The sequence below is a fragment of the Berghia stephanieae genome, chromosome 5, assembly GCF_034508935.2.
Source record: "Berghia stephanieae isolate SIO BIC M18660-M18661 chromosome 5, UCSD_Bste_1.3, whole genome shotgun sequence".
Lineage (NCBI taxonomy): Eukaryota > Metazoa > Mollusca > Gastropoda > Nudibranchia > Aeolidiidae > Berghia > Berghia stephanieae.
The window spans coordinates 14,332,916-14,357,860 of NC_088364.1; the positions used below are offsets into that span (position 1 = coordinate 14,332,916).

Here is a 24,945-nt window from a genome sequence, read left to right on the forward strand (position 1 = left end):
ATTCCTATGGATAGGTAAACTTGAATGAATTTCAATACACAATCACTGAGTAATGATTTACAAGATATCATATGTAACAGAAATAACTAACACACACACACACATACACACACACGCACACCCTCACATCTGACCACCTTCCTTACCATCATGGCCAAGACAGGTGTAAAGCTAAGTTGTTTCTTTTAAGGAAAAGGACAGAATGTCACATAGAAAGGGACAACAAATATAGCAGGATGGAAGAGACCCTAAGATAATCACTGCCTAACTCTTGCGATAGGAATTGATAATAATATGTGCTAACAATGAGGCAAATTTTACACTACTGGTAATTCAGTGATGAAAATCTGGCAAGCAGTGTGTGATACAATGGCAACAAATCAGTTAAATTTTCAAATCAATTCCAAAGTGTTTTATACTAGCCTGCTATCAAGAATGACGTATTACCTTCTAAAAGAAGAACACACTTTCTATTGTGAGCCATAATAAAAATAATTAATGGAAGAAAATATGATATGATATGATAAAATGCATGCATTTAATGTCTAAAAACAATAATCGTAGCAAAAGAATAAAAACAAATAAATATCTTTTTTATATAATGACAACATCTGCAGTTGCTGTTGCTACAACTACATACCATTACACTGGTCTTCCTTCGATGCACTTGTCACAAAGGTGGTGTAGTTACCAGGGCATTGCACACAGCTTGTCATCCCTTCCATGTCTTGATAGAAACCAATAGCACAGTCGTAACACATATTATCGTCATCATCTCTGTATTGACCAACTGGGCAGACGCCTATTTAAACAATAAAGGGAAATGGCGAATAATCAAATAAATATAACAATTAAACATTTTATCACCTACAAGTTACATTTATGAGTTGTGATTTGAAATAATTTTTTTTTCCAATTTGATCCAATCTAACAGGATTTCCATTATAACACACATAATTAATTCAAATAGTAGTTTCATCTAAATCACAAAATTTAACAAAAACCTACAGCATTGATTTGCAGGAGAGATATGCCTGTATCTTGTTTACCAGACAGTACTGTACTATGAAGAAGTTATTTTGTATTTTAGAATGAATATTTTTGGTCTCTTCATCTTGAGGCTTATTTTCTGACAGAACCATTGTAGTCAAAAATTTCTGTCAATGCATAATGATACCTGTTTTTGTTGGTTTTTTTGGGGTTTTTTTTGTTTCAGCCTCTGGCTTTCCCAAAACTATCCCATATCATATACATACAGTGTGTATGGAAGTTCTCTGCACACAGCATTGAGTATGTCTGTCCACCTCTGGTTTTCACTATAGTCAGTCATCTTGTATGTACAAAATCATTGGGTAAGACTGATAGTAGTTGGGTAGAACAACAAAACAGCATTAAACAGACTTGGGTTTGAATGAGCAATAGGACTTCCCTGGAATTTCCTTCAGTACCTCCTTCTTTTCTCATTATAGCAACCCAGCATCCAGTGTCCCACAAAGATATTAGTAAAAACTGTTACTGACTAGTTAACGCTGGGTAAACATGTTCCATAAGCCACAGGAGTGTAAAAGGACTAATAGCAGGGGTGATAGATGTACGACCGACACATACATGGCATTTAAAGAGACATGCAGTAGGTCATTGAATATGGAAGCTTGGGCCTAATTTTGTTCTTACGGCAATATCAACCACCAATGGAACATGTCTTGAGAGATCCTCATAACATACTGTTATGACTGTATTATAACATTACGTGTAACATCTCTAATTCAATCTCGAATTCAAACTAGCAGTATTGTGCTATAAGTGCCTTAATGATCTAGCACCATTGTATATTACTGAATTTTTAGAAACGTATAAGCCAACGAGGAGTCTACGTTCTGCACTAGATTCTACAAAATTAATTGTTACAAATAAATATAAATATAAATTTTACGGCGGCAGATCGTTCAGTCACGTCGGACCTTCCATCTGGAACTCTCTTCCTAAAAGAATAAGAGAAGCGCAGTCCTTATCAATATTTAAATCAAAGTTAAAACACCATCTCTTTGTTAAAACACATCTTGATTAATGCATCTTTGTAATTTGACCCCAATATGAATGTTAATTTAGTTTATGTTATTATATCATTATTTTATATTATTTCCGTATTTGACATAGCATGTGGATGTATTATAACATATCTTGTATTAATGACTTTAAGTTTAGTTATTACATTGTTGTATAATGATAATATTATGTTGATGTAGTTTGTATAATGTTTCATTTGTATAATAATGTCACTGTATTATTGTTTCGCGCATTGAGCATCACCCAGTGATGAAAATGCGCGTTATAAATGTCATGTATTATTTTTTTTTTTAATTGAAGATGTATGAATATCAAAACTTTATAAAGACATGTTGCTATAACTTACGTCTGCAATGGTCTTCACTTGTGGAGGCTGTCTGTACAGTTGTGAATCCTTCAGTACAATTCAGGCACTGGGTGGTCCCAGAATCTGGTTGGTATGTTCCAATAGAACACTTGACACATGTCAAGCCTGATCTGTATTGTCCGGATGGGCATATGGCTAAAGAAACAAGGGGTTTTATATGATAATAATTATTGATATTTTTAGGGACTGTATGGCACTTGTACAATTTTTGTCATATCAGCATCAGTCAACACAGATTCATTAAAAAAATTTTAAAATTTCCATTATCATATTTTCAAAATAAATGTGCAAAATGGATCCTACTCTCAGGTCTTAATCCTCCTCTTTTTGTGTTCAATGTTTGTTTGTAATGGTGACAGAAAGAGTTAATAACAGGAATACATACTTTTGTGATGAATATAAGCATAACTTCGGGATAACCTCTACGGTTTAATGGTCATACATTTTACTGCATTCAGCAAATTTGAGATCTGATTCCTTAGCCAAAGCACGCTAATTTTTAGGAGGCTTATTTTTTTTTCTTGTTTTAATCTCTGCTTTGTCTGGCACTGATTCTGACACAAGGTTTCTCATATTTGAAATTTGCATGGCACATTTTCACATTTTCAGCATGCTCAAAGTGCTTTGCAACTATTTCTCTAATTGACCCATTCACAAATAAATTTCCATTTCATACAATACAAAGTACAATGGAATTCTGATCAAGTCAACACTGCCGGGCCAGAAAGATTGGTTGATTTATCCATTATCAATAAATCAATTACTTTGATCAAGAACAGGAAATTTAAGACCAATAAGAGATATTGACTTTAAACAAAAGTTAACTTAGAGTAATGACTATAGCAAATTTCACTATACCCATTTGTACCGGTTTTATTTTATCTGTCACAGTACAAGTACTCCTTCACATCTTAAATATGTGTCAAAGATGAAGGAAATAATGCTGAAGGCATATTTTTTTTGTGTTAACAATCTAGTCACTGACTACGGTCACATGACTGTCAGAAGGTTAGAAATCCTATTGCTCTGCCATTGATATCATCACGTGTACATATTGGCAAGTATTTTGTCACTTACGTATATTGCAGTCCGTTTTCTGAGTGCTGGCCTTGTCTACAGTTGTAAAGTTTCCTTCACATTTAGTACAAACAGCATTACCAAGAGCTTCTTTGTAGTATCCCATTTCACAGGGCAAACAGACAATATCATTTGGGGAGTAGTAGCCGGCTTCACAATGAGCTGGTTAGATTATAGTTATTAAAAAAAATAGGTTTAAAGGGTCAAGTGATTGAATGGTTGCATGGCAATGTATGTGGTTGAGTAGTTCGATGGTTAAATAGTTAAGTGTGTGTTATGTATATGAGTGAGTAAGCGGTTTAGTGGTTGCAAATTTGGTTGATGCATTGACAGGTTAGGTGAGTGTTTGAGTAGTCAAATGATTAAGGGCTGAGTGGTTGGGTAGGTAAGTGATAAAGTGGTATATTTATTGCTAATAATGGTTTTGGAATGGTAAATGGTTGGTGGGTACAAGGTGGATAGATCACGGTGTTTGAATGGTTGGGCACACATTTATACCTCTACATTTCTACTTTAAAGTTGCGACAGGGGACTAATTGATCTCAAGACAGCCATCAATTGCCATTATAATTTTGGGAGAAAAAAGTATCCAGCTGGGGTTCTAAAAACATGGCAAATACAGGTTAATAAAGTAATCTTCTATGGATGCATAGCCGGCAAATAAGTTACCTGTAATATCATATGGAATATGGTGGATACTCACTAACGCTACAATCCTTCAAAGAGGTAGCCCCAGTGCTTGTTGTGGTCTTGTTTCCAGGACATTTCTGACATGCCATGTCTCCTCTAATTTCCTTGTAAAATCCTTGAGCACAGTCAACACAATCTCCATCACGATATCGCCCCATATCACAGAAAGCTGAAACAGCAATACAAAATAACTTTGCTATTCCAGTGCAACACAAAAAATAACCTGCAAGATTTGTTAACATTTTTAAAAAAAATCAAATTAAAAAAAAAAGAGATAGGCATCAACACTAAGATTGAATGTCTAATAGGAAACGCATGTAATTCTCTCCTAAAGTTTTTCAATTTTTAGGATTATAACAGAAAGCAAAATGACTTTTGCCTCTTACAGGTCTAATTAATTGTTGTGTGCTTTAGTGGAACCACAGAGAAATAAACTTGAATGTTGATAGTAACTTTTATCTATGTTCTTTACACTTGATCATTGTATCTTCTATATCAAACCTACAGGGACCTTATTGACTAATGTGTTCTTTTAAACAAAAAAATCTAGTTTATGAGCAAAATCATGATGTAAATCCATCTTACATTCTGTACATTCCAGTCTGTTTTCAGGGGTAGAAGTAACGTCGCCCTGACACTTGAGGCATGTACTAAAACTGGCCATTGGTTTGTAGTAATCGTCCTTACATGACACACATTGACCGTTTCCATCATCCTCTTTGCCAGCAAGACAGTACACTGATTAAGAAGAGGAGAAACAAGGGGGATGAAAACATTAACAAAAATATGAAAATATATGTGCCAACCTAAGGGATGCGAAGACCTTCAAGGAAGTAGGACACATATGCAAAATTTAATGAGATGTCAAAAGCAAAACAAAAATAAGAAGGAACCTAATTTCTATTTCAAATCCGCGTCAAGTAGGGTGATATGTGTAAAGAGCCTTATGCAATGATACGATGTTAAAGCAATTATTGTCATCAAATCTTTTCACTGTCCTAATCTTGTTTTTGTTTTTTTTTTGTTTTGTTATTCAGGGACGGCTGGTAATAATGGGCAGGGTGGGCAAATACCAGCCTGTTTTTTTCAAGTTATATGCTGTATTACCAGGTCCGAAATAATCAAATTTAAATTAGATAATTTCAAAAGTTACTACTTAAACTTGATACTTCGTACTGAAATCAATTTGTGTGTATTTTTGATAGATTGCGAATCACCATGCACCCCGTAATGCATAATCCAGGAAATGCTCCTGTTCTTTTTATCGCCCCCCCCCCCCCACCCCAACCACTCCACACCACTCCGCCCACATCGTCATCTCATCGTCACGTCGCCTGACGGTGAACTAACTCCGATTTTTGCTGTCTGGCCTCTCTAGTACTTGGTCGGGCTAATTCAAATGAGCCCACCTTATTAACCAGTTAAAACTAAATAGAGATTTTGGCAAACGAACTTTTTCTTATTTATTGCCTTACTTGTGCTGGTGGTACCATTAATGTAATGACTTTGGGAAGGTTCCAGTATTGAATTAAATGTATTAATTTACTAACAGGGACGGCTGGTAATAATGGGCAGGGTGGGCAAATACCAGCCTGTTTTTTTCAAGTTATATGCTGTATTACCAGGTCCGAAATAATCAAATTTAAATTAGATAATTTCAAAAGTTACTACTTAAACTTGATACTTCGTACTGAAATCAATTTGTGTGTATTTTTGATAGATTGCGAATCACCATGCACCCCGTAATGCATAATCCAGGAAATGCTCCTGTTCTTTTTATCACCCCCCCCCCCACCCCAACCACTCCACACCACTCCGCCCACATCGTCATCTCATCGTCACGTCGCCTGACGGTGAACTAACTCCGATTTTTGCTGTCTGGCCTCTCTAGTACTTGGTCGGGCTAATTCAAATGAGCCCACCTTATTAACCAGTTAAAACTAAATAGAGATTTTGGCAAACGAACTTTTTCTTATTTATTGCCTTACTTGTGCTGGTGGTACCATTAATGTAATGACTTTGGGAAGGTTCCAGTATTGAATTAAATGTATTAATTTACTAATATATCAATTTATTATTCATTTATGTTGTTTTTATATATTTGTTTATCCATTTAAATTATTTCTTTTTTTTCTCGTTTTCTTTAGTGTTTCTCAAAACTCATTTATTTAAATTGTTTACTTATTCGTTCTTTTTATTTTTATTTTTGTTTTTAAACTAATTAATTTGTTAGTTTTTTTCAAATTCTTTAAGTTATTACCGCTGTATTTTTAAAAGAAAATTTTTGCCAGACTAAATATTTTTTCAAAACAATGTAATTTTCTATTTTATTCCCTTTAATAAAACAAAACACTTTTATTCGAAAGTCACGACTAAATAAATATATAAAATACAACCACTATTTTGATTTTCTCATCTCAACAACTGAATTAATATAATATATGAGATCTGAGAAAGGAGTGAGTTGAATTCTAAGTAAGGAAATAAATACGTTTAAGGCAAGGGTGGGCAGATTCCGTACTTGCCCGTCCTGAATCTAATACATAGGCTACATAAGATAGTTCGCGATGAAGAGGCGGGAAGCAAGGGGTTGGTTGGGAAAGGAGCAAGGATAACAGTGTAGTGTCGTTATTGTGATAGTCTAACGAATGCATGCATGAGGAGAGATTGGTGACATTATTTTGTCTTTATTGTAATATCGTATGGTAATCATCATTGTCGACGACATCGTCGTTGTCACCATCACCCAATGATGAAAATGCGCCTTATAAATGTCATGTATTATTATCATTATCATCATCATCATCATTATGCGTCTATATATATATATATATATATATATATATATATATATATATATATATATATATATATATATATAGATATATATATATATATATATATATATATATATATGTGTGTGTGTGTGTGTGTGTGAGTGTGTGTGTGTAATTGGATGCGTGTGAACTTTTGTTCGTATGTCCGAAACTGCAGTATGTAATTTTTTTTTTTTAATGATGGTCAATGTGAAGCGCTTCGAAGCTTCGGCACAAGCGCTTCAAAAATGTACATTTATTATTATTATTATTATTATCATTATCATCATGATCATCATCATCATCATCATCATCATCATCATCATCATCATTGAGAATAACAACAACATTAACTACAAGTACTAGAATCGCAATAAAAACAATATCAACATCATCATATAATTTCCGTCATCGTCTCCACAACTATCATTCTAACCAACAGCACCACCAAAACCACTACCATAATTACATCCTCCCTCACCGCCTCCTCCTCCTCCTCCTCCTCCTCCTCCTCCTCCTCCTCCTCCTCCACCACCACCACCTCTACCACTATTCCAACCACTACCACCACCGGTACAATAATTCTAACCCCCACCATATCTACCACCAACACCATCACAACCACTCCTTTGATTTACAAGTTGTTTTTGCAAGTTAAGTTTGAGAAGAGAAATGATAACAATTATCACTAAAAAGATCATTTATTTTACAAGCACTATTCCTCGTCACCTTGACATCTCTAACCTCCCAAAACCGCCGGGCGAAGGTAGCTATTATCGTCTTTTATCATAACCAAAACATAGATACTCAACTGCCTTTGTTTTAAATGTTTGATGTTTGGCATTTTAATTACTGCAGTAGTATCTCAGTTGTGTTTCTTACGGTGTCCCCTACACAACACCAAGCGATTAAATTTCCCCACTTTAACCTATCAACCATTGAGTTCGAATTTACTCAAACTTGACGTCATGTTACGTTTTATCGTTTTCACCAAAAATGATGCAATTTGAGCTCTGAATGAAACTCGAGTCATATCGCTGTTTTTGCGTCTCGATTAAAACTTTAAAGTTACTACTACTGAAAACGGAAAACCAGTAATGTAACAGAATATTAATCACGCCGTTGAGGGGTTAAAATATCTCTTTAATTTCTCGAGTGAACAAAATGGACTTGTATTGTCAAGGTGTTGTATTATGTCTTGTCACTTTATTTTTAGTTGTATCCTCTTTCGTGATTCATTTTGATTGCTTTTGGAATAATTAAAAGCTACGGGTATTGCCATTTCATTGTGAATGTGATTATTTGTGGTTGAAATATTTAAGGGGAATTATGAATGAAATTGACAATATCTTTCTTCGGAATTCGTCTACTTTTTCATTCAATGAAAAGTTGGAGATAAAACGTCTTGGACCACACCAGCCTCGTGATTTGATCATTGTTAAAGATAAAAGAAAGTTTAAAACATCTTGGTTTGAAAAATTTAAATGGCTTACTGTAAGCGTTGCAAAAAAGAAATTGTTTTGTTTTTACTGTGTTCTCTTCAAAGGAAAATCTTGCTGGTCAACAACAGGATTTGATGATTTGAAACACTTGTCTGAAAGCTTATCAAAACATAATACCTGTGCAACACATATATCCAATGCTGTGAAATTCAAATTTTTAGGAAGTACAGACATCGGTCGGCAGATTAGTGAAAGCTATAGTCTTTCTATCCAAAAACACAATGAAGATGTGAAGAAAAATCGATACATATTGTCCAAAATCATTGATTGCCTTAAGCATTGCGCGATTCACGAACTCCCTCTTAGAGGCCACGATGAGAGCCAAAGTTCTTTGAACAAAGGTATTTTCATTGACACTATTCATCTGCTTGCAAGTTCAGATAACATTCTCTCACAACATCTATCCCAAGCGACAGTTAACAAATACACATCAAAAATAATTCAAAATGAGCTTTTAGACTCTGTACTCTACGTCTACAATGAGGATTTAAAGAAAGATTTAGAAAATGCCCGATTTGTTGCTGTTCAGGCAGATGAAACAACTGACGTTTCCAATCAGTCTCAATTTGTAATTATTTTAAGATATTGCAAAGATGGCGAAATATATGAGCGATTTTTAAATTTTGTTCCTGTTACAGATAGGTCAGCAGAGGGTCTCTCTATTGTCATTAAGTCACAATTAGATCAATTTGATTTAAAACACAAACTGATTGCTCAATCGTATGATGGCGCGAATGTGATGAGTTGTAAAAATACAGGAGTGCACGTTCGGATGAAACATTGGTTTCCATACGCACATTTCGTTCATTGCTACGCGCATCAATTAAATCTAATATTGAGACAAGCGTGCTCAGCAGTTCAAGCGATTAGAATATTTTTTGCCCAATTGGATAGCTTTTCAGCATTCTTTTCAATTTCCCCAAAACGCGCCGATCTTTTAAGATCAATCACTTCTAGTCGGCTTCCCAGACCAGCACAAACTAGATGGAATTTTCAGAGCAGGTGCCTTTCTAGTGTTCAAGATTTAAAAGAAGAGTTACTTGAATGTTTTAGGAAAATTCAGACTGAAGACGGTTGGGACGCTATATCGGTGCGCGAAGCTGTTGGACTCGAACGAATCCTGAATACTGAGGAATTCAATTTTTATTTGACCCTCTTTAATAGGATTTTTAGCCATGCTAACATTTTATTTGCATACCTGCAAAACAGAACAATAACCGGACCAGATATAATTCAGAGCATTGAAGATTTCAAATCTAATATTTCAAAAATAAGATCAGATGTTGACAGTCTCTTTAATGAAATTGTTTGCTCAACCGATACTCAGTCAAAAAGAAGACCTCAAAGCAATTTAACCGCTCATGCAAAAGAGGCTTGTGATATTGTAGTTACTCAAATAGAGGAAAGATTTTCTCAATATGAACAAATATCCTTATTTTCACTTGTGAACCCTATGAAATTTTTGACTTACGTGGAATCAAAACCTTTAGAGAAAATAAAACTTGTCTGCCAGTATTACCCGTTTTTAGACAAAAAGAGATTAGAAAACGAACTTGAAACCGTGTATTCCAACAATATATTTCAACTGCTAGAAAGCTCGCAACAGCTTTTAAAGGAAATAATTGAACTAGACCTCGAGGATGATCTGCCAATGGTGTCAACGTTGTTAAATATTACGTTAACAACACCAGTCTCCACCGCAGAAAGTGAACGGCTATTTAGTACTTTAAAGCGGATCAAAACATGTGTGCGGAATACCATGGGACAAGAGCGCTTGAATGCGCTCACTGTGATGTCCGTGCATAAACAATGGTTGTCCAAAATTGAACTTAACGACATGATCATCAATCATTTTGCATCATCAAAGACTCGACGAATGGATTTAATCTATAAATAGGTTGGTACATAAACATGAACTATAATTTATTTTTAAATGTCGTTAATTACATTAGTTATTTGCGTATATATATATATATATATATATATATATATATATATATATATATATATATATATATATATATATATGACCGAATCATCTTTGCCCGACCACTATAAATAGGCTAGAACCGCCACTGTTGTTATTCAACAAAGAGAGGTGCAGTACATATGCCCCGTTGATGCGATATTACAAAGATAAAAATTTATAAAGTGAAAGGGGATAAAAAACAAACAAACAACTTGATGGGAATAATTTCATTTTTGAAAAAGATAAACGTGTGATGGTTTGATAATTTGATGAAAATGAATAAAATAAAATATACCAACATCAGCAAGTGAATATTTTCCATTGAGGAGGGGGGGGGGGGGACACATGATAAATAAATCACTACACAGATGGAAAGATATATCCAATCTCAATTCAATATAAGTACTTGAGACAAAATTAACTAGTGTAAAAAGTTGTATATAAAATAATACAATAATCTGCACTGGTTGTATTTTCATAACCTGCTATTGCTTGAATTTTTAAGCGTACCCAAGCAATCATCCCTGCTGGCAGCTCCAGGCACAGAAGTGTTTTTGTTGACAGGACAGTTAATACACTTTGACTGTCGAGGCTCCGATTGATAGGTTCCAATTGGACACTTTATGCACTCATCTGCCTTGTCAAAGAAAGATCCTGGCTTACAATCCCCTGTGAACAGACAAGATGATGATGATGATGATCATGAGGATGATGATGATGCTGCTGATGATGATGATAATGATGACAATAATGATAATATATGATGATGATGAAATAACACTTTTGATAATAAATTATAGAACATCTTTTAATCAAGTGGTGCTCTTTGTGTCACAAAATTACCAACAAATGTATCATTCCCTACAGGAATGCCTCTTGAAAATAGAATCACTGATGGAAAGTAATAAGTATCTTGCTTGCATATTATACCTTACCAGATCAACAAGAGAAAGTCGCCCTTTCAGTACTTGAAAAGGAAGATAATAATTTTTTAAAAGCCCATGGACCCTGACTTTATGCCAGTTTCTAAAGCATTAAATGTACTGTAGAAATTGCTTGCTATCCTTTGGATAGGATGCTAGTCTATCGAAAAGTAATTTATCCAGATCTAACAGACCAAGCTACCCATTCACTGTTGGGTAGAAAGGGGGTCCCTTTGCGTGTAAAGCGAGTGCTCTACCAACTATCAGGAATCCCAAAGATAACGAAAGAGCAGCATCTATGATCTTTGTGAGTTTAAATACCCTTACAAGGATCAATGAAAAATGTAAGATAAGAGGGCTATTTCAAGCAACACCGTTGTAGATCAAAAAGCAATCTGAACCTCTTTGGTAACATAGTTCAATTAACGAAACAAAACCAAGAGAATATAAGGGGATGATTTAGAAGAGAAAAAATTATATCTCCCTCCTCTATGCACAACATACAATTTGCCTCAATGCAAAGAATCAATTATAAATCAAGGGCAAGTATAAAGTCTCAATCAAAAACAAGGAGGTAATTCAATATTGAAGGTAACAGAGAATACGGAGGGTATAGAAAAGACACATGGATCATATAGCAAAGGGAAGTTGATTGTTTTGTTTTGTTTTTGTTTTTAAGGGTTTTACGGCGCTTGCAACACATTTAGGTTATATCAGCGCCAGTAAAAAGGAAGAAAATGGGATAGTAAAAAGTTCTAGAATTACAATTAAAGCACCCAAGAGAAAGGAAGACAAAGGGGAACTGGGAACCAACAGGGATCAGGTGCAGATTCCAAGAGCAAACCATCAATGTACTTAGTTTGAGATCACCTATAAGTCTCATCCGGACACAAACACAAAATCCAACAAAGAGGAATACACTCAAATGCTTACATTATACATTAAAAATAACAAACATAATAATACATAACAGAGAGATGATTTACAAGGAAAAAAATATAATCTCCCAAAACAATAACTATGCATTTGACTGTTTCCCTCCCAGCTAGGACTCAGGCCAGGGCCAGGACAAAACCAAGTAATCTCATTCCAAGACAAAGACAGAAAGCAAGTTGGAAAACAGATATAGGGGATAGAAGACACAGCACGTACCTCCCTGCCCACTATGGGAGGTCATGAACCCCACCCAGTAAAGGGAAGTTGAGGGCTCTCATCCATCAATTAAGTTTAATGAGTTTGAAGTCTTGTACAACAAAGAACCAAATATCTAACACTGATGAACGGTCAATTCTTGCTGTATCTTGAGATGAGATGAAGTTATATATATTGATAAATACACTTACTAAGATCACAGTCTTCAATTTTTGTAGCTCCTAACTCTACTGATGTGGTATAGCCTTCCGGACACAGAGCACATTCCTCAAACCTCATGGTCACATTGCCATTATTCCAGGTTCCTTCTTTACATAAACTGCAAACCTTCTGCTCGGAGTCATAACCTCTGCCAGTAACACATGTTTCTGTAGAATGAAACAGTAATTAAAGAATTGCTAGCTATTTGATCCACACCCTCCTCTTTCTCCTATGACTACGACGACAACTAATACTACAACTGTTGCTACTACTACTACAACAACTACTTATATTACTACTAGTACTACTACTACTACCACCACTACTACTACTACCTACCACTATTTCTAGTCCGCTTACAACTACTACTACTACTACTACTACTACTACTACTACTACTACTACTACTACTTCTACTACTAGTACTACTACTACTAGTACTACTACTACTACTACTACTCCTACTACTATTACTACTACTACTGCTACTACTACTACTTCTACTACTACTACTTACTCATACAATCTTCGGCTGAGTCAGCGCCACTATGGTCAGTTCCAGTCTGTCCCTCACATGGCTTACATTTTGTAGAAAGGAAAGGTTTGTCAATAGGCTGGTATGAGTCAATTTCACAATCTTTACATACTCCGTCCTTGATCACTTGGCCTGCTTCACACATTGCTGTCATGAACACAATTAAAAGAATTATACAGTAAGAACAGGCACAAATATGGTTTCAAAAAAATGGATGAGCAAGTTGCAAAAGGGGCTCCTAATAACTCACTTGGTAGAACACTCACTTCACAAGCAGCGGGTCTGGTATCAACCAACGGTGCACTCAAGATTTATAATATTACTCCCTGTCCGCCCAGCAGTGATTTGGTGGATGGGTCTTTTCGAAATGGAAAGTACACGTTGATAGATTAACATCCTTCAAAGAGAATCAGGCAATTGCTGTTGTCCGTTTAACACCATAGACACCAGAACAAAATCCAGAAGAAGGAAACACAATAGTAGCAGATTATGAAACTGTGTTTTTGTACTCAGAATACATCATGGTATTTATGCCTTCTCTGGATACTGTAACTGTGAAGTCACTGGTCTGGATTCTTCTCATTGATGATTTTCAATCTCTGTTTCTTTGTTGATTTTCTTTTTCAGGCACTTCTCTGTAATAGTTATGCTTAATACAATGCCAGAATTTAAAAATATGTTATTGGGCACATCCACTAAACATGCTCAAAAAGCTTTACAAGACCCTAGACTTTCCATACCAAAGGGGCGTGTCATACCACATTGACTACAAAGTTGCACTACAGACAAGAAAGAATTCTCGCAAATCTTCTCTGTCTCATTTAACCCTCTCTTTTTGGGGGAGTAGATAATGAGTTCCCTATATGGCCATGTCAATCATGTAGATATCCTTTGATGATATAAGCCTACTCTTTGACATCTGTAGTCACCTTTTCGTTTTCTACGGTCACTCATGGCTAAACTCCGCCCAGAAACTTTTGTTTTGACCCTTCAACGATTGGTCGTTCTGGCAGCTCACGTGTCAACAGCCGTCAACAATGAATTGAATCATCGTTTAGGCAGTGGAAGACGGCCATGGAATAGTTGCGTCACATCGCCACGTTGTTGAATAAATTATCCAGGCATGGTCGATAGGTAAAAAAGCCAAATTATGTTCTAGTTACATTTGAAACAAACAAAGTATATCACTGATCTCGTCCTTTGAGATATAAAGAATGATATAAAAATCAAGAAAATCGGCCGATAAACAAAAAAGTTGCTAAAAAAAGCTAAAATAAACAAAAGCAATTTTAAAAATCAAATTTATTCGTAAAACAGTTGCTTTTCAACCGATTTTTATGAAACAAAGACCAATGTACTTCTTTTTTCAAGCTGATTTCAGCAATGTGACTTTCAAATTCCCCAGAATTATATTTTTTACTTTTAGATTTTAGCTTTTAGGCCTACTCAATAAGGTGTTATATTCCTTGCATAACAATAGCGTAATACATCGACGGGGGGAAGCGTCTTTGTTTCGGCCAGCTGGATAGATAGCCTGTGATTGGTCGAAGACTGTGAGACGCTTGATTTACAATTCAACACGAACGGACCCTGGCGGTCTATCAAAGAGGTGTTACAAATTTATTTACTGACTATTTTTCTTGGTGCTAAAATTACAAAGTAATAATTTCGCATCAGAAAAAATAACTCTGAAGTTCCTATCTCTTTATTACAATAAAATTGATACCTCGAATGACAAAATCGACCCACAAATAAGGGAGTATAAATTATTCATAATATTTTTAAAAGTTTACAATAATTGTCTTCAAAGTCATTTTTCATCACCAAAGTCGTAATTTTTTACCGATTTTTACCAAACAAAGTGCAATGTCAATAATTTTCACCCGCAAATAAAATAGGATTTAAATCGCAATTTCTGAAACACATTTTCTTTTCTGTCGGCAAATTTATAAAAATCAAAGCTGAAAACACCCTGCGGCAGTGACACGGCCTGTCATTTCCTTCACAACGATTGGATTTTACTTACTGAGGCCAGTCTTGGCTACCCCGCCCATGAATATTATGCCGTTGTCGGTTTTTGTCGGGTTGAATCTTAAAGAGTTAAATTGAAATATTTGTCACTAATCCAATCAAAGTGATAAATGGTCGATACAGAGATCTTCTAAAATAGCTTGAGTGTGTTTGTTTGGATTTAGTGGTCAGTTTTACTTTGTTTTATAGTTATTTTATGAATTTTGTGTGATGTGATTTATTTGGCAATTTTAGTTTGTGTTTCTTCTTATAAACCATCACTGCTATTATTGCTTTTAAATTAATGAGTACACCGCTCAACTCAACTATTTTTTTGAATTTTCTAATCTTCTTTTACTTGTAACAATTTTCTCATTATTGAACCCGCCCCCTATCACTTTCCTTTGTTGGTCAAAGAAAACATAACAAAAAAATAAATAAAAGAAGGGAAATTAATAAATGCCAGTTTATAAAGTAAATACAACATCTGATTTACTAAAGGATGTAAACAAAATAATGCAAATCTGATTAATTACTTAAATTTCATTATGCTTTCAGTATAAACACAACTGCTCAGGGCAAGGGACTGGACTGTGAGTGTGATCATTATTGAATCAGTTAACATGAAAAATACACCACTCCTGGTTGTTTTTTTTGCTTGGTCAGCTGTAGAAGATGTTTCCAGTTGATTTGATATTTCATTAGATTGAAATAGATTGAATCATAGAGAAAGACAACTTACGTATGATACAGTATTCCGGACCAGAAGCACCACTGATGACCTCTGTAGTGTTACCACTTGGGCACTGGGCACACTCCTCAAACCTCATGGTGATGTTCCCATTGTTCCAGGTGCCCCTTACACACATAATACACTGGTTGTCCACCAACCCTTGACCTGCTGAACACTTCTCTAGATGAAACAAATCAGAGATGAGTTATTATGTGCATGATTTATTCTCATATTTACATTCAGAGTTTAACTCAATGGAGACGCGTCGGACGCATTTGTCCGACAGGCTCAACAACACTCGTAAACGTGTCGGACAAATACGTCTGACAGGGATTTTAGATAGTTTTGTTGAGACTAGTCATTTGATTGAATACAAAAATAAACAAAAAATAAAATTTAATAACTTTTCTACATTTTTTGGGCTCTACATCTTTATTTAAAAGAAAATTTTGGCTTTTTTTTTGCTGATTTAATTTAACTAAATTTACGAAGCAAAATTTATCCGATTTCTGGCTCGAGGCAAACGACAACTAGCGTTTGTAAACAACAATGACGTCTAAAAAGCGACTATTCAATACGAGTGAAGACTTAGAAATTATTATGGAGGATGGATCGGACAATGAAGAAGATGTAATTCATGCATTTTCTGATGAAGAAGATGGCTTGGATCAGTCTACAGTACCGGAAAAAAAGAAAAGAACCGAAAATGACCCTCAAAATATATATCATAGAAAATATCAATAATGGAATACTTAGAAAAAAATTACATATTTCAATGGATGAAAAATGAATCTATTGGATACAAAAGACCGCTTATCTTTATATACATAAACAAAAAATTGAGAGGTCTATAAAAAAGGTCCAAAATCATGTGGCACAGGGGTGTGTCAGGGACTATAAATCCACGACTGCATTGAGTTAATATCAGCCTGTTTATCACGTTTGGTTATTCAATTTTGCATGATATCATATATTTCTATCCCAAGACACAGAATTTCGTGACATTTTGACATAATAGATTCTACATTACTTTTGTTTGCTTTTAAAGCCCAAATCACTATGTCAGGCAGTCTGGAGGAGATTTGTTGATGAAACCGATAGACAATGGACTCCATTCAGTAACAAAGACTTACCAGCTTAATGCTATGAAAGTGAAAATATGGCATATTTTCTTAAACAGACTTAATCAAACTTTTTAACATTGATGGTATGGAGTGCCTCATAAAACCACTTACTTTTACAGTCCTTTGAACTATTTGACCCAATATGATCTGTGCCTGTGCTTCCAGAGCATCGAATACAAGCTGTTGAGACATATGGTTCGTTGTCAGGCTGATAAGTGTCATACTCACAAGGAACACATCTAGACAGGTCTTTAGATACCACATATCCTGCACTGCAGTTGGCTGGTGATGACAAAAAAACAAATGAGACATATATGTAATGCAAGGTAAACATCTTTAATGTAACAAAAATTATGAATAAAATGCAGCGTCTTATAGTAACGTTAAAACATGTGTAAATCATAGTAAAATTAAAGGGAAAAGTGAACTATTGTAAAAAAAAAAAAAATGATTTTTAAAAGAGACTCACCTACAACACAGTCATCAGCAGATGTTGCTCCATTTCCCTCCGTGGTATTTCCTTGACAAATCATACAGGGATCAAACCTCATGGATTTGGTCTTAAAGCTACCACGAGGACACACTCGGCAGTCTGAGCCGGACTCATCAATCTCATATCCTTCTGGACATGTGACTGGATAAGGGTGAGAAATTAAGGTGGTTTATTATTCCAAGGTTTGCTAAACAGTGATGAGAAGATGTTTAGAATTGATTTATTAGGAAATTATGCGGCTATGTAGTCTTGTGGTATGACACTCCCTTTTGGATTGAAAGGTCCTGGGTTCGAGCCTCGCTTGCCGCATAGTTGAGTCCTTGGAAAAGGATCTTTACTCACATTCTCTCACTGTACTCAGGTGTAAAATTACTAGCTGGCTGTTAACAGCATTGTCTCTGTCAGAAAAAAATTGTAATATCGGCTAACAGGCGTCATGTCTTGTCCTACATGTTAAGTGTTGCTGTTGGCCAGGGACCCCTAGTAAAGCAATTTGAGCATGTTTAGTGGATATTGCACTATATAAAAGGTCAAGCTCAAGTAGGAGATACACAATATATGTCATGCTGGTGAAATCTTAACATAACCATGTGTGCCAAGTTATAAAATAAATTCTTATGCCACAAAATATGAGAGTAATATAAAATGTTACTCAAAATTAAATCAAAATCATAACCCGACCTGGAGAAAAAGTTTCGAATTTTGAAATGTTAACTAAACTATATTATGATTTTTTTTTAAAAAAGCAATAACACAATACCAACAACTATAATAATACCAACAACAACAATACACCAACATCACCTCACCCATAGTGCTTTAGATCAGCAACAAGTCAACAATCAACAATCACCTTCATCAAAAGAATTAGAAGAAAACAATAATCCTTACATTTGCAATCCTCAGACGAGTTAGACCCTTTGGCCATCGTGCTAAAGTTTGGTTTACATTCCTCACATTTTTCCTGCTGGTCAAAGCTTTGGTACGTTCCAACAGGACAATCATAGCATAGATTGTCTGAAGCATTGTGGTAAGTACCATCAAAACATCTCCCTGAAATGTAAGACTTAATATTAGTCTAAAAACAAGAAAAGAGAGTGGAGAGATAAATATCCAACAAAATATCACAATATATAAGCTTCAGTTAAAAAAAAACCCAAAAAAGGTGTGATTCATTAATTAAAAAATAAAAATAAAATAATAAAACATTATGAATACATCTATTCGATTTACGTCCCTCTTCATTTCATGGTTTTAGGACCATTTTTTATAAGAAGGTCCTCTAGGGTTCTTAGTTCTATGGAGATGGAAAATATGATTTTTCGGATGTGAAATTGAGAATAATTGTTTCTGGCCACCTTCTGCATAGACTTATGCTAGGCTTACCTATCCAATCACTGCTAAACGAATGGTTGAAACAAACACATAAAAAATTTCCATTTGTGTTTTAGCCTCACGCTCTATATAGGTATTGCATTATCAGGCCCCTCTTTTCAGGATAACTCTACTTACTGACAACGCATTGGGACTTGTTGTAGGCCCCTTTGCCTTCAGTGGTGAAAGTCATATCTGGACAAGGTGAACACATCTCAAATCGGGATTCCATAGAAGAATCTTTGTAGTAACCACTTGAGCAGAGTCTGCAGGATTCTGGGCCATCTTGCTCGGATCCCTGGCCACATGTAACTGGTGAGAAAACATTTCAAACTGTATTCCAACGCCCTTTTAAAACACAAACTTAATTTGTTCAAAACAGATTCTTTAAGCCTATTTCCTATAGTAATATCTTCAGCTATGGGTTGAAAAACGGTTATAATGATGAAAGGGGTGATGATAATGATGAAAATGATGATGATGATGATGATGATGATTTATCTAATAAGATATACTTACAGATGCAGTCTGAGCTATTGACACTCATGGTGTAGTTGGTGGTGTACCCAGGCTTACATTTCTCACATTTAAACTCGGCCTCTTCAGATTGGTATGTACCATAATCACACTCTTTACACTTCATCATTGCACCGGAGTCATCAACAAAGAACCCAACTGGGCACTTAGCTGGATATAAATATTTTGGAAAAGGATAGAAAAATCATAATTATTTAATAGCTATTTTCCTCCTTCAGAGTGATTAGACAGTGATTAAACATATGGATTCAGATTTCATCCCATTTTTGTAGTATTAAATAACCGTAACAATTGTTTACTACACTTTGGACATTTAACTGGGCTATAGCAAAACGTTTTCCAAAAAATCTAACAGACTCAGCTTCTAAATAAAGGAGAGGCCAGAAAAAAAAAATAATCCACACGAATTTAAGCCAAACTCATTTGCCTGTGAGCTGTTTGCCGGCTGATTGAGCTAATGTCCCCTTAAGCTTTCATAGGCAAAAGGTTTTGCTCAAGACCAACATCATCAAATCAATTAATATATAAAATTCCCTTCACTCAGCCCCAATAGAATATGGGAATCTTTGGAATTGGAGTTTTTGATGATTTTTAAGTGGTTCTGATCAATTGCTCTATTCAAATGGTAAAAATGTTGAATGAATGAATCCTTTATCTAGCTAAGGAGATGTAAAGTTGAATTTTCATCTTATTGATGATTTGACCATTTAAAGGTTGTTTGGGAGTATCTGATTGTTTCATAAACCTCTGAAACATGTGATATGATAGTGGTTTGATCATCTTTCTCGAAATGATAGCCACAATAGCTTCTTCACTTATTTTTTAAACGGGATGTTTTTATCCTTATTATTTAGAATATATCTTGCCGCTCCTTTAAGCACTTTTTCGAGTTTTATAATGTTTCTCTTGGGGATGTGAGAAATTGGGGAGAAGATATTGCTGTAAAATAAAAATGTGTTAATGCGTGTATGCAAGTCAAAGCAAGCATAAAGAAAAATACAACACGAAATTGATAGTTTAAAAAATAATCAAGCAACCTCAGGAGGTCTGCAGTTCGATCCACAGTCAGGGCAGGATGAGTTTTCAGAATGATTTGCAAAGGATTTTTCTTTGTGCTTTGGCACTGATTCCCCATAAACCTTTTCATTTTTATTTTGTGGGTGTGATGCCTGACAATTTAGTAAAATGAAAGAGTCGATTGCTGGCAAATATACAAAATAAGGTTGTATTATTTAGGTTACTAGTTTTACTTACGGACATTACACTGACTGACATCACTGCTGGCTTTTGTCAAAGTGGTGTAGTTTTGAGGACATTTCCCACAGCGGTCTTGTAGATTACCAATCCTGAAGTATCCCTTTTGACAGTCCACACATACTCTTTCTATCAATTCTTGACCAGGAGGACAGAATTCTAAGGGATAAACCAAAGAAAGAGATAAAGCAACCAAAGAAGTACTTCAAACTCAAGTTTGTTTTATTTTTACTTACATCTTTTGCTTAAAGTTATTTTTAAATCTACAGGTAAAATATAACTATTTATTTTTTAAAAATATACATGAGTATATATTAACCAGTAATAGATAAAATAATAATTTTTAAAAAAGCGACTTTGTACCTTGACAGTCCTCCTTGGACTCCGCACCACTTCCATCCGTACCAGTAGTTGGGGGACATGGCTTGCAGTATCCTTGTCCTGCTTCGTCCTGGTAAAAACTCGGGGGACAAAGATCACATCCATGAGAAAAAGTGTTGTACATTTGACCAGCTGGACACTTGTCTGTAATAGAAGTGGTGGTAGAAATGATATTACGTTCAAGGATTGAGTGGATTAGGAATGAGGTTAGCACAATATCTTTTCAAAATACACACTAAGGAACAATAAGTCGATTCCACAAAATCTTTGCTCTTAATGCAAAAAAGTGAAATGACTAGTGCTAAATAATCATTCAGAGTAAGGAGAACAGAGGGGAAAAAACAAGCCCAAGCCGACAATCAACACTTTTTCAAATATTTAAATCGAAAACACAAACCATCATTATCAACACAACCACAATAATAACCACTTTGGTGGCTCACAATTTCAACATACAATATCTTTGATTCACCGAATTTAACAACAGTTTCTTACCAACACAGTAATTTACATTCTGGGTACCCATCTGTAGAGTTGTCTTTCCCTCACCACATGACATACAGATATCCACTTTAGACATGTTGCTGTAAGTGCCCTGTGGACACAGATGGCAAAGTTGGGGGTCTTTGGTGTAATACGAACCAGGGCCACATTCCACTGAAATTAAATCAATTTGTAAATTAATTAAAATTAAATCATTTCTTAACAGTCAAAATAAAAACGACCAAGACACTCCTAAATTGCTGCTTGTCATTTCATTTTTCCACATTGCGTGATTTGCTTGCAAAATGTCAAAGTTCTAGAATCAATGTCTGTTATATTGGGTTGAAAACAAAGAAGGTCCAAACCTTGACACTTTATACCTCTAATATTTTTATTGTTTTTAACTCAATATTCATTGAACAACAAATTTTAGCAATTTTTTTCTTAGAAATATTGATAAAACTCTCGTTTATTATTATTCTTGTGAGGCACATAAAAAGTGAATGTTGTTAAATCAAGCAAAATAACGTGTGAAATATTTTGTGTCCAGTTTTCTAAAGTTTTCTTGTTTAGCTGGAAGTAATTTATCCAAGATAAAAATGGTTTTCTGATATCTTCCAAACTCTATCTCAATTAATGTTACCTTTTGTTTGATCTTATTAATTGATTGCTTAGCACAAACCATCTGCGAGTTGTATATACAAAATCCCTCAAATTATACACATGATTATAAGTCATAGTCATAATCAAGATGAATTGCAATGCAGATTCTCACAAACATTTTATGTCGGTGTAAAGATAAAAATGTAAAATTTTAATACGTGTATAATCCCATGGGAATGCTCATGAGTGTTAATAATTTCTACATCTTCGTGTAAATGATTGTATTCATTATTTATTGTAGTCAATGATGCATGCTCAGTCAATAGTCAAAATGAAAAGTATCGCAAAATAAGTGATAGTATTCAATAACATTAGTGAAGGTAAGGTATAGATATCAGGATCAAGAGGTAATTTATGGTATTTTAAATTATCTACAAATAGTCTCTTTCTCCATGAAGCTCGAGATAGTCAAAGACTAACTTCAAATAGCATTCAATAATTTGCATAACTTGTGTGCCATTATGACATCCCAAAATAAAATTAATTAATTAATTAATCCATGCATGTTAGCAAAAAATCCCAATTTTATTAATGCACATAGATAAAACAGTGTGTAATTGTTAAGGTTTGATTAACATGTTTATTTAGTTTTTGCTTAATACTGCTGGTGATTTAAGGAGTTACAAGTACTCAGAGTTTGGGCCCTTTTCTTTCTTTCACCTAATATTTACAGCACTTAATATTTTTGGGTTAGATTTATTTGTTATAAATATTATAAATCTTACCACATGCATCATTCATTCTGCCATATCCAAATCGACATAGAAGAGAGCTGTTATATGTAACCAAATCTTTCTCCATGCTTGCAAAGGAAATAGACTGAAGAGAAACAATGATGCAATGTTAAAGTTCACAAAGATACACAACATTCTTATATTCTCTAGTTTATCCCGACATAAGTGAATTGAGATGGGCAGGGGAGAAGGAAGGGGGGGGGGGGGGGGCGGGGGGACATAAAATATCTTTTTAAAGCTGCTTCTTTACCATTATCACTGACTTTTCATTTTAGACTAAAATAATGAGTGGAATTTGATCCATTGTATGCCTCAAAGCGATATCATATCACGATGAACCAAGTGCCAAAAAGTAATTTCAAAGTAAAAGTGACCAGAATTTTGAGATTTTAGTTTTTGTCACTTTACAAAACTATTGCTATCGTTTTCAACAGACTTATTATTAACCCAAGTCTCATATCTTTGACTATGAAATCAATTTTCAGCATGTAAATCACCCTTACAGTATACAGCTTTGAGGGGGTCCATTTCACATTACCTTTGCATTAAAGGCGTCAATGTCAACGAGATGTCTCATCATGTCTTCAGGTGATTTGTCAACATGGATCCCGTCTACATAGTTCCCCATCACTGTCCTGAAATAGACAATAAACTATACATTTTACAAAAAAAAAAAAACTTAATTGAGGTTAAATAAAATTTTAATGGATGTAAGTGAGGTGTGTATGAACATTTGTAAAGCCCAGATCCTCTTTTTAGAAGATAAACAATTCTTCTTTTTTTTTTGATACTAATCTGGAATTGCAAGTGTCACCGATTCCGATTCTAAGATGCTTTACATAATATTATATTGACGACTATATGAATTAAAAAACTTTATAGTAATAAATGTTATAAAAGCTGTGATAGAAAAGGATCATATTTCATGTTTCACAATTTAAAATAATTAGTAATTTTCTCATTAAGGATAAATATGCAATTAATTCAAATGATCAAATTCCCATTTTCCACTTCCAAGAAATCAATTTATTAGGTGCTACAACATCACTTGTAAAACCAATATTTAAAATAACTATATAGCAATATTGTTGAACTCACGGTAGATCTTTAAGAATGATTTCCACCAAGATCTGTTCATTGTCATCTGGATTACACTCTGCTGTGATCTTCGTGTCTATACAATTATTGACACAGATGTGCCAGCCACTTTTGTTGACAGCAAGAATGTCTTTGTTCATCTCTTGGACAAAATCATCAGAGACGTCAATTGTGACACAGGATACACCTACTGAATACACCAGGTTGGTTTTCAGAGTCACATACAGGTCGTCTTCCTCTGGATGATACAAATACAATAAAAAGGGATATGTCTAGGAATGGTTTGTTTAGTTTTTATAGTTTTAAGACGCTTGCAACACTTAAGGCTGAGGAAACTTGGATTCTGTGAAGAGTTAAGTATTAGTAGCATTGAAGAAACAATACGCTCATGGAGCTATCTTGATTTCTGTAGCATTAAACAGATTTGTTACCCTTTGATTAGGATGCTGATCAATCAAAAATGCATTTCCATCAGACCCAATTACTGAATCACTGGTAGGTAGACAAAGGGCAGAAGAGCAGAAAAAAGAACATAACTCTATGCAGATTTGAACCAGGACTTTTTGTGTATCAGCTAATAGGGTCACTTTAATTTTTACCCATATTCTAAACATATCATGTCACAGATTATTGAATAAGAATTAGTATAGAGACATAGAAAATGACAATGTAAATAGGGGGTGGATGGCTGGATAGATGGATGGATGGAAGGATGGTTTTAGATGAGTGGATGGATGGATCAATAGATGAATATATGGATGG

The 24,945-nt window shown here is 34.8% G+C and overlaps 1 protein-coding gene across 1 annotated transcript in view; it reads right to left on the reverse strand.

Annotated features, from left to right (window-relative positions):
• LOC144972462 (uncharacterized) overlaps positions 1-24,945 on the reverse strand; it is a 101,758-nt gene that overhangs the window by 11,379 nt on the left and 65,434 nt on the right. Inside the window, exons 51-70 of the mRNA XM_078913656.1 lie at positions 24,184-24,421; positions 23,624-23,720; positions 23,077-23,170; positions 21,701-21,862; positions 21,188-21,349; positions 20,825-20,983; positions 19,553-19,720; positions 19,172-19,345; positions 18,551-18,712; positions 17,636-17,800; positions 17,278-17,448; positions 16,052-16,222; positions 13,282-13,446; positions 12,755-12,931; positions 10,999-11,157; positions 4,787-4,939; positions 4,215-4,370; positions 3,512-3,673; positions 2,414-2,569; positions 641-802 (exon numbers count right to left, since the gene is read on the reverse strand). Of these exons, the coding sequence (XP_078769782.1) occupies positions 641-802; positions 2,414-2,569; positions 3,512-3,673; positions 4,215-4,370; positions 4,787-4,939; positions 10,999-11,157; positions 12,755-12,931; positions 13,282-13,446; positions 16,052-16,222; positions 17,278-17,448; positions 17,636-17,800; positions 18,551-18,712; positions 19,172-19,345; positions 19,553-19,720; positions 20,825-20,983; positions 21,188-21,349; positions 21,701-21,862; positions 23,077-23,170; positions 23,624-23,720; positions 24,184-24,421 (3,213 nt within the window). The remainder of the gene's footprint in view (positions 1-640; positions 803-2,413; positions 2,570-3,511; positions 3,674-4,214; positions 4,371-4,786; positions 4,940-10,998; positions 11,158-12,754; positions 12,932-13,281; positions 13,447-16,051; positions 16,223-17,277; positions 17,449-17,635; positions 17,801-18,550; positions 18,713-19,171; positions 19,346-19,552; positions 19,721-20,824; positions 20,984-21,187; positions 21,350-21,700; positions 21,863-23,076; positions 23,171-23,623; positions 23,721-24,183; positions 24,422-24,945) is intronic.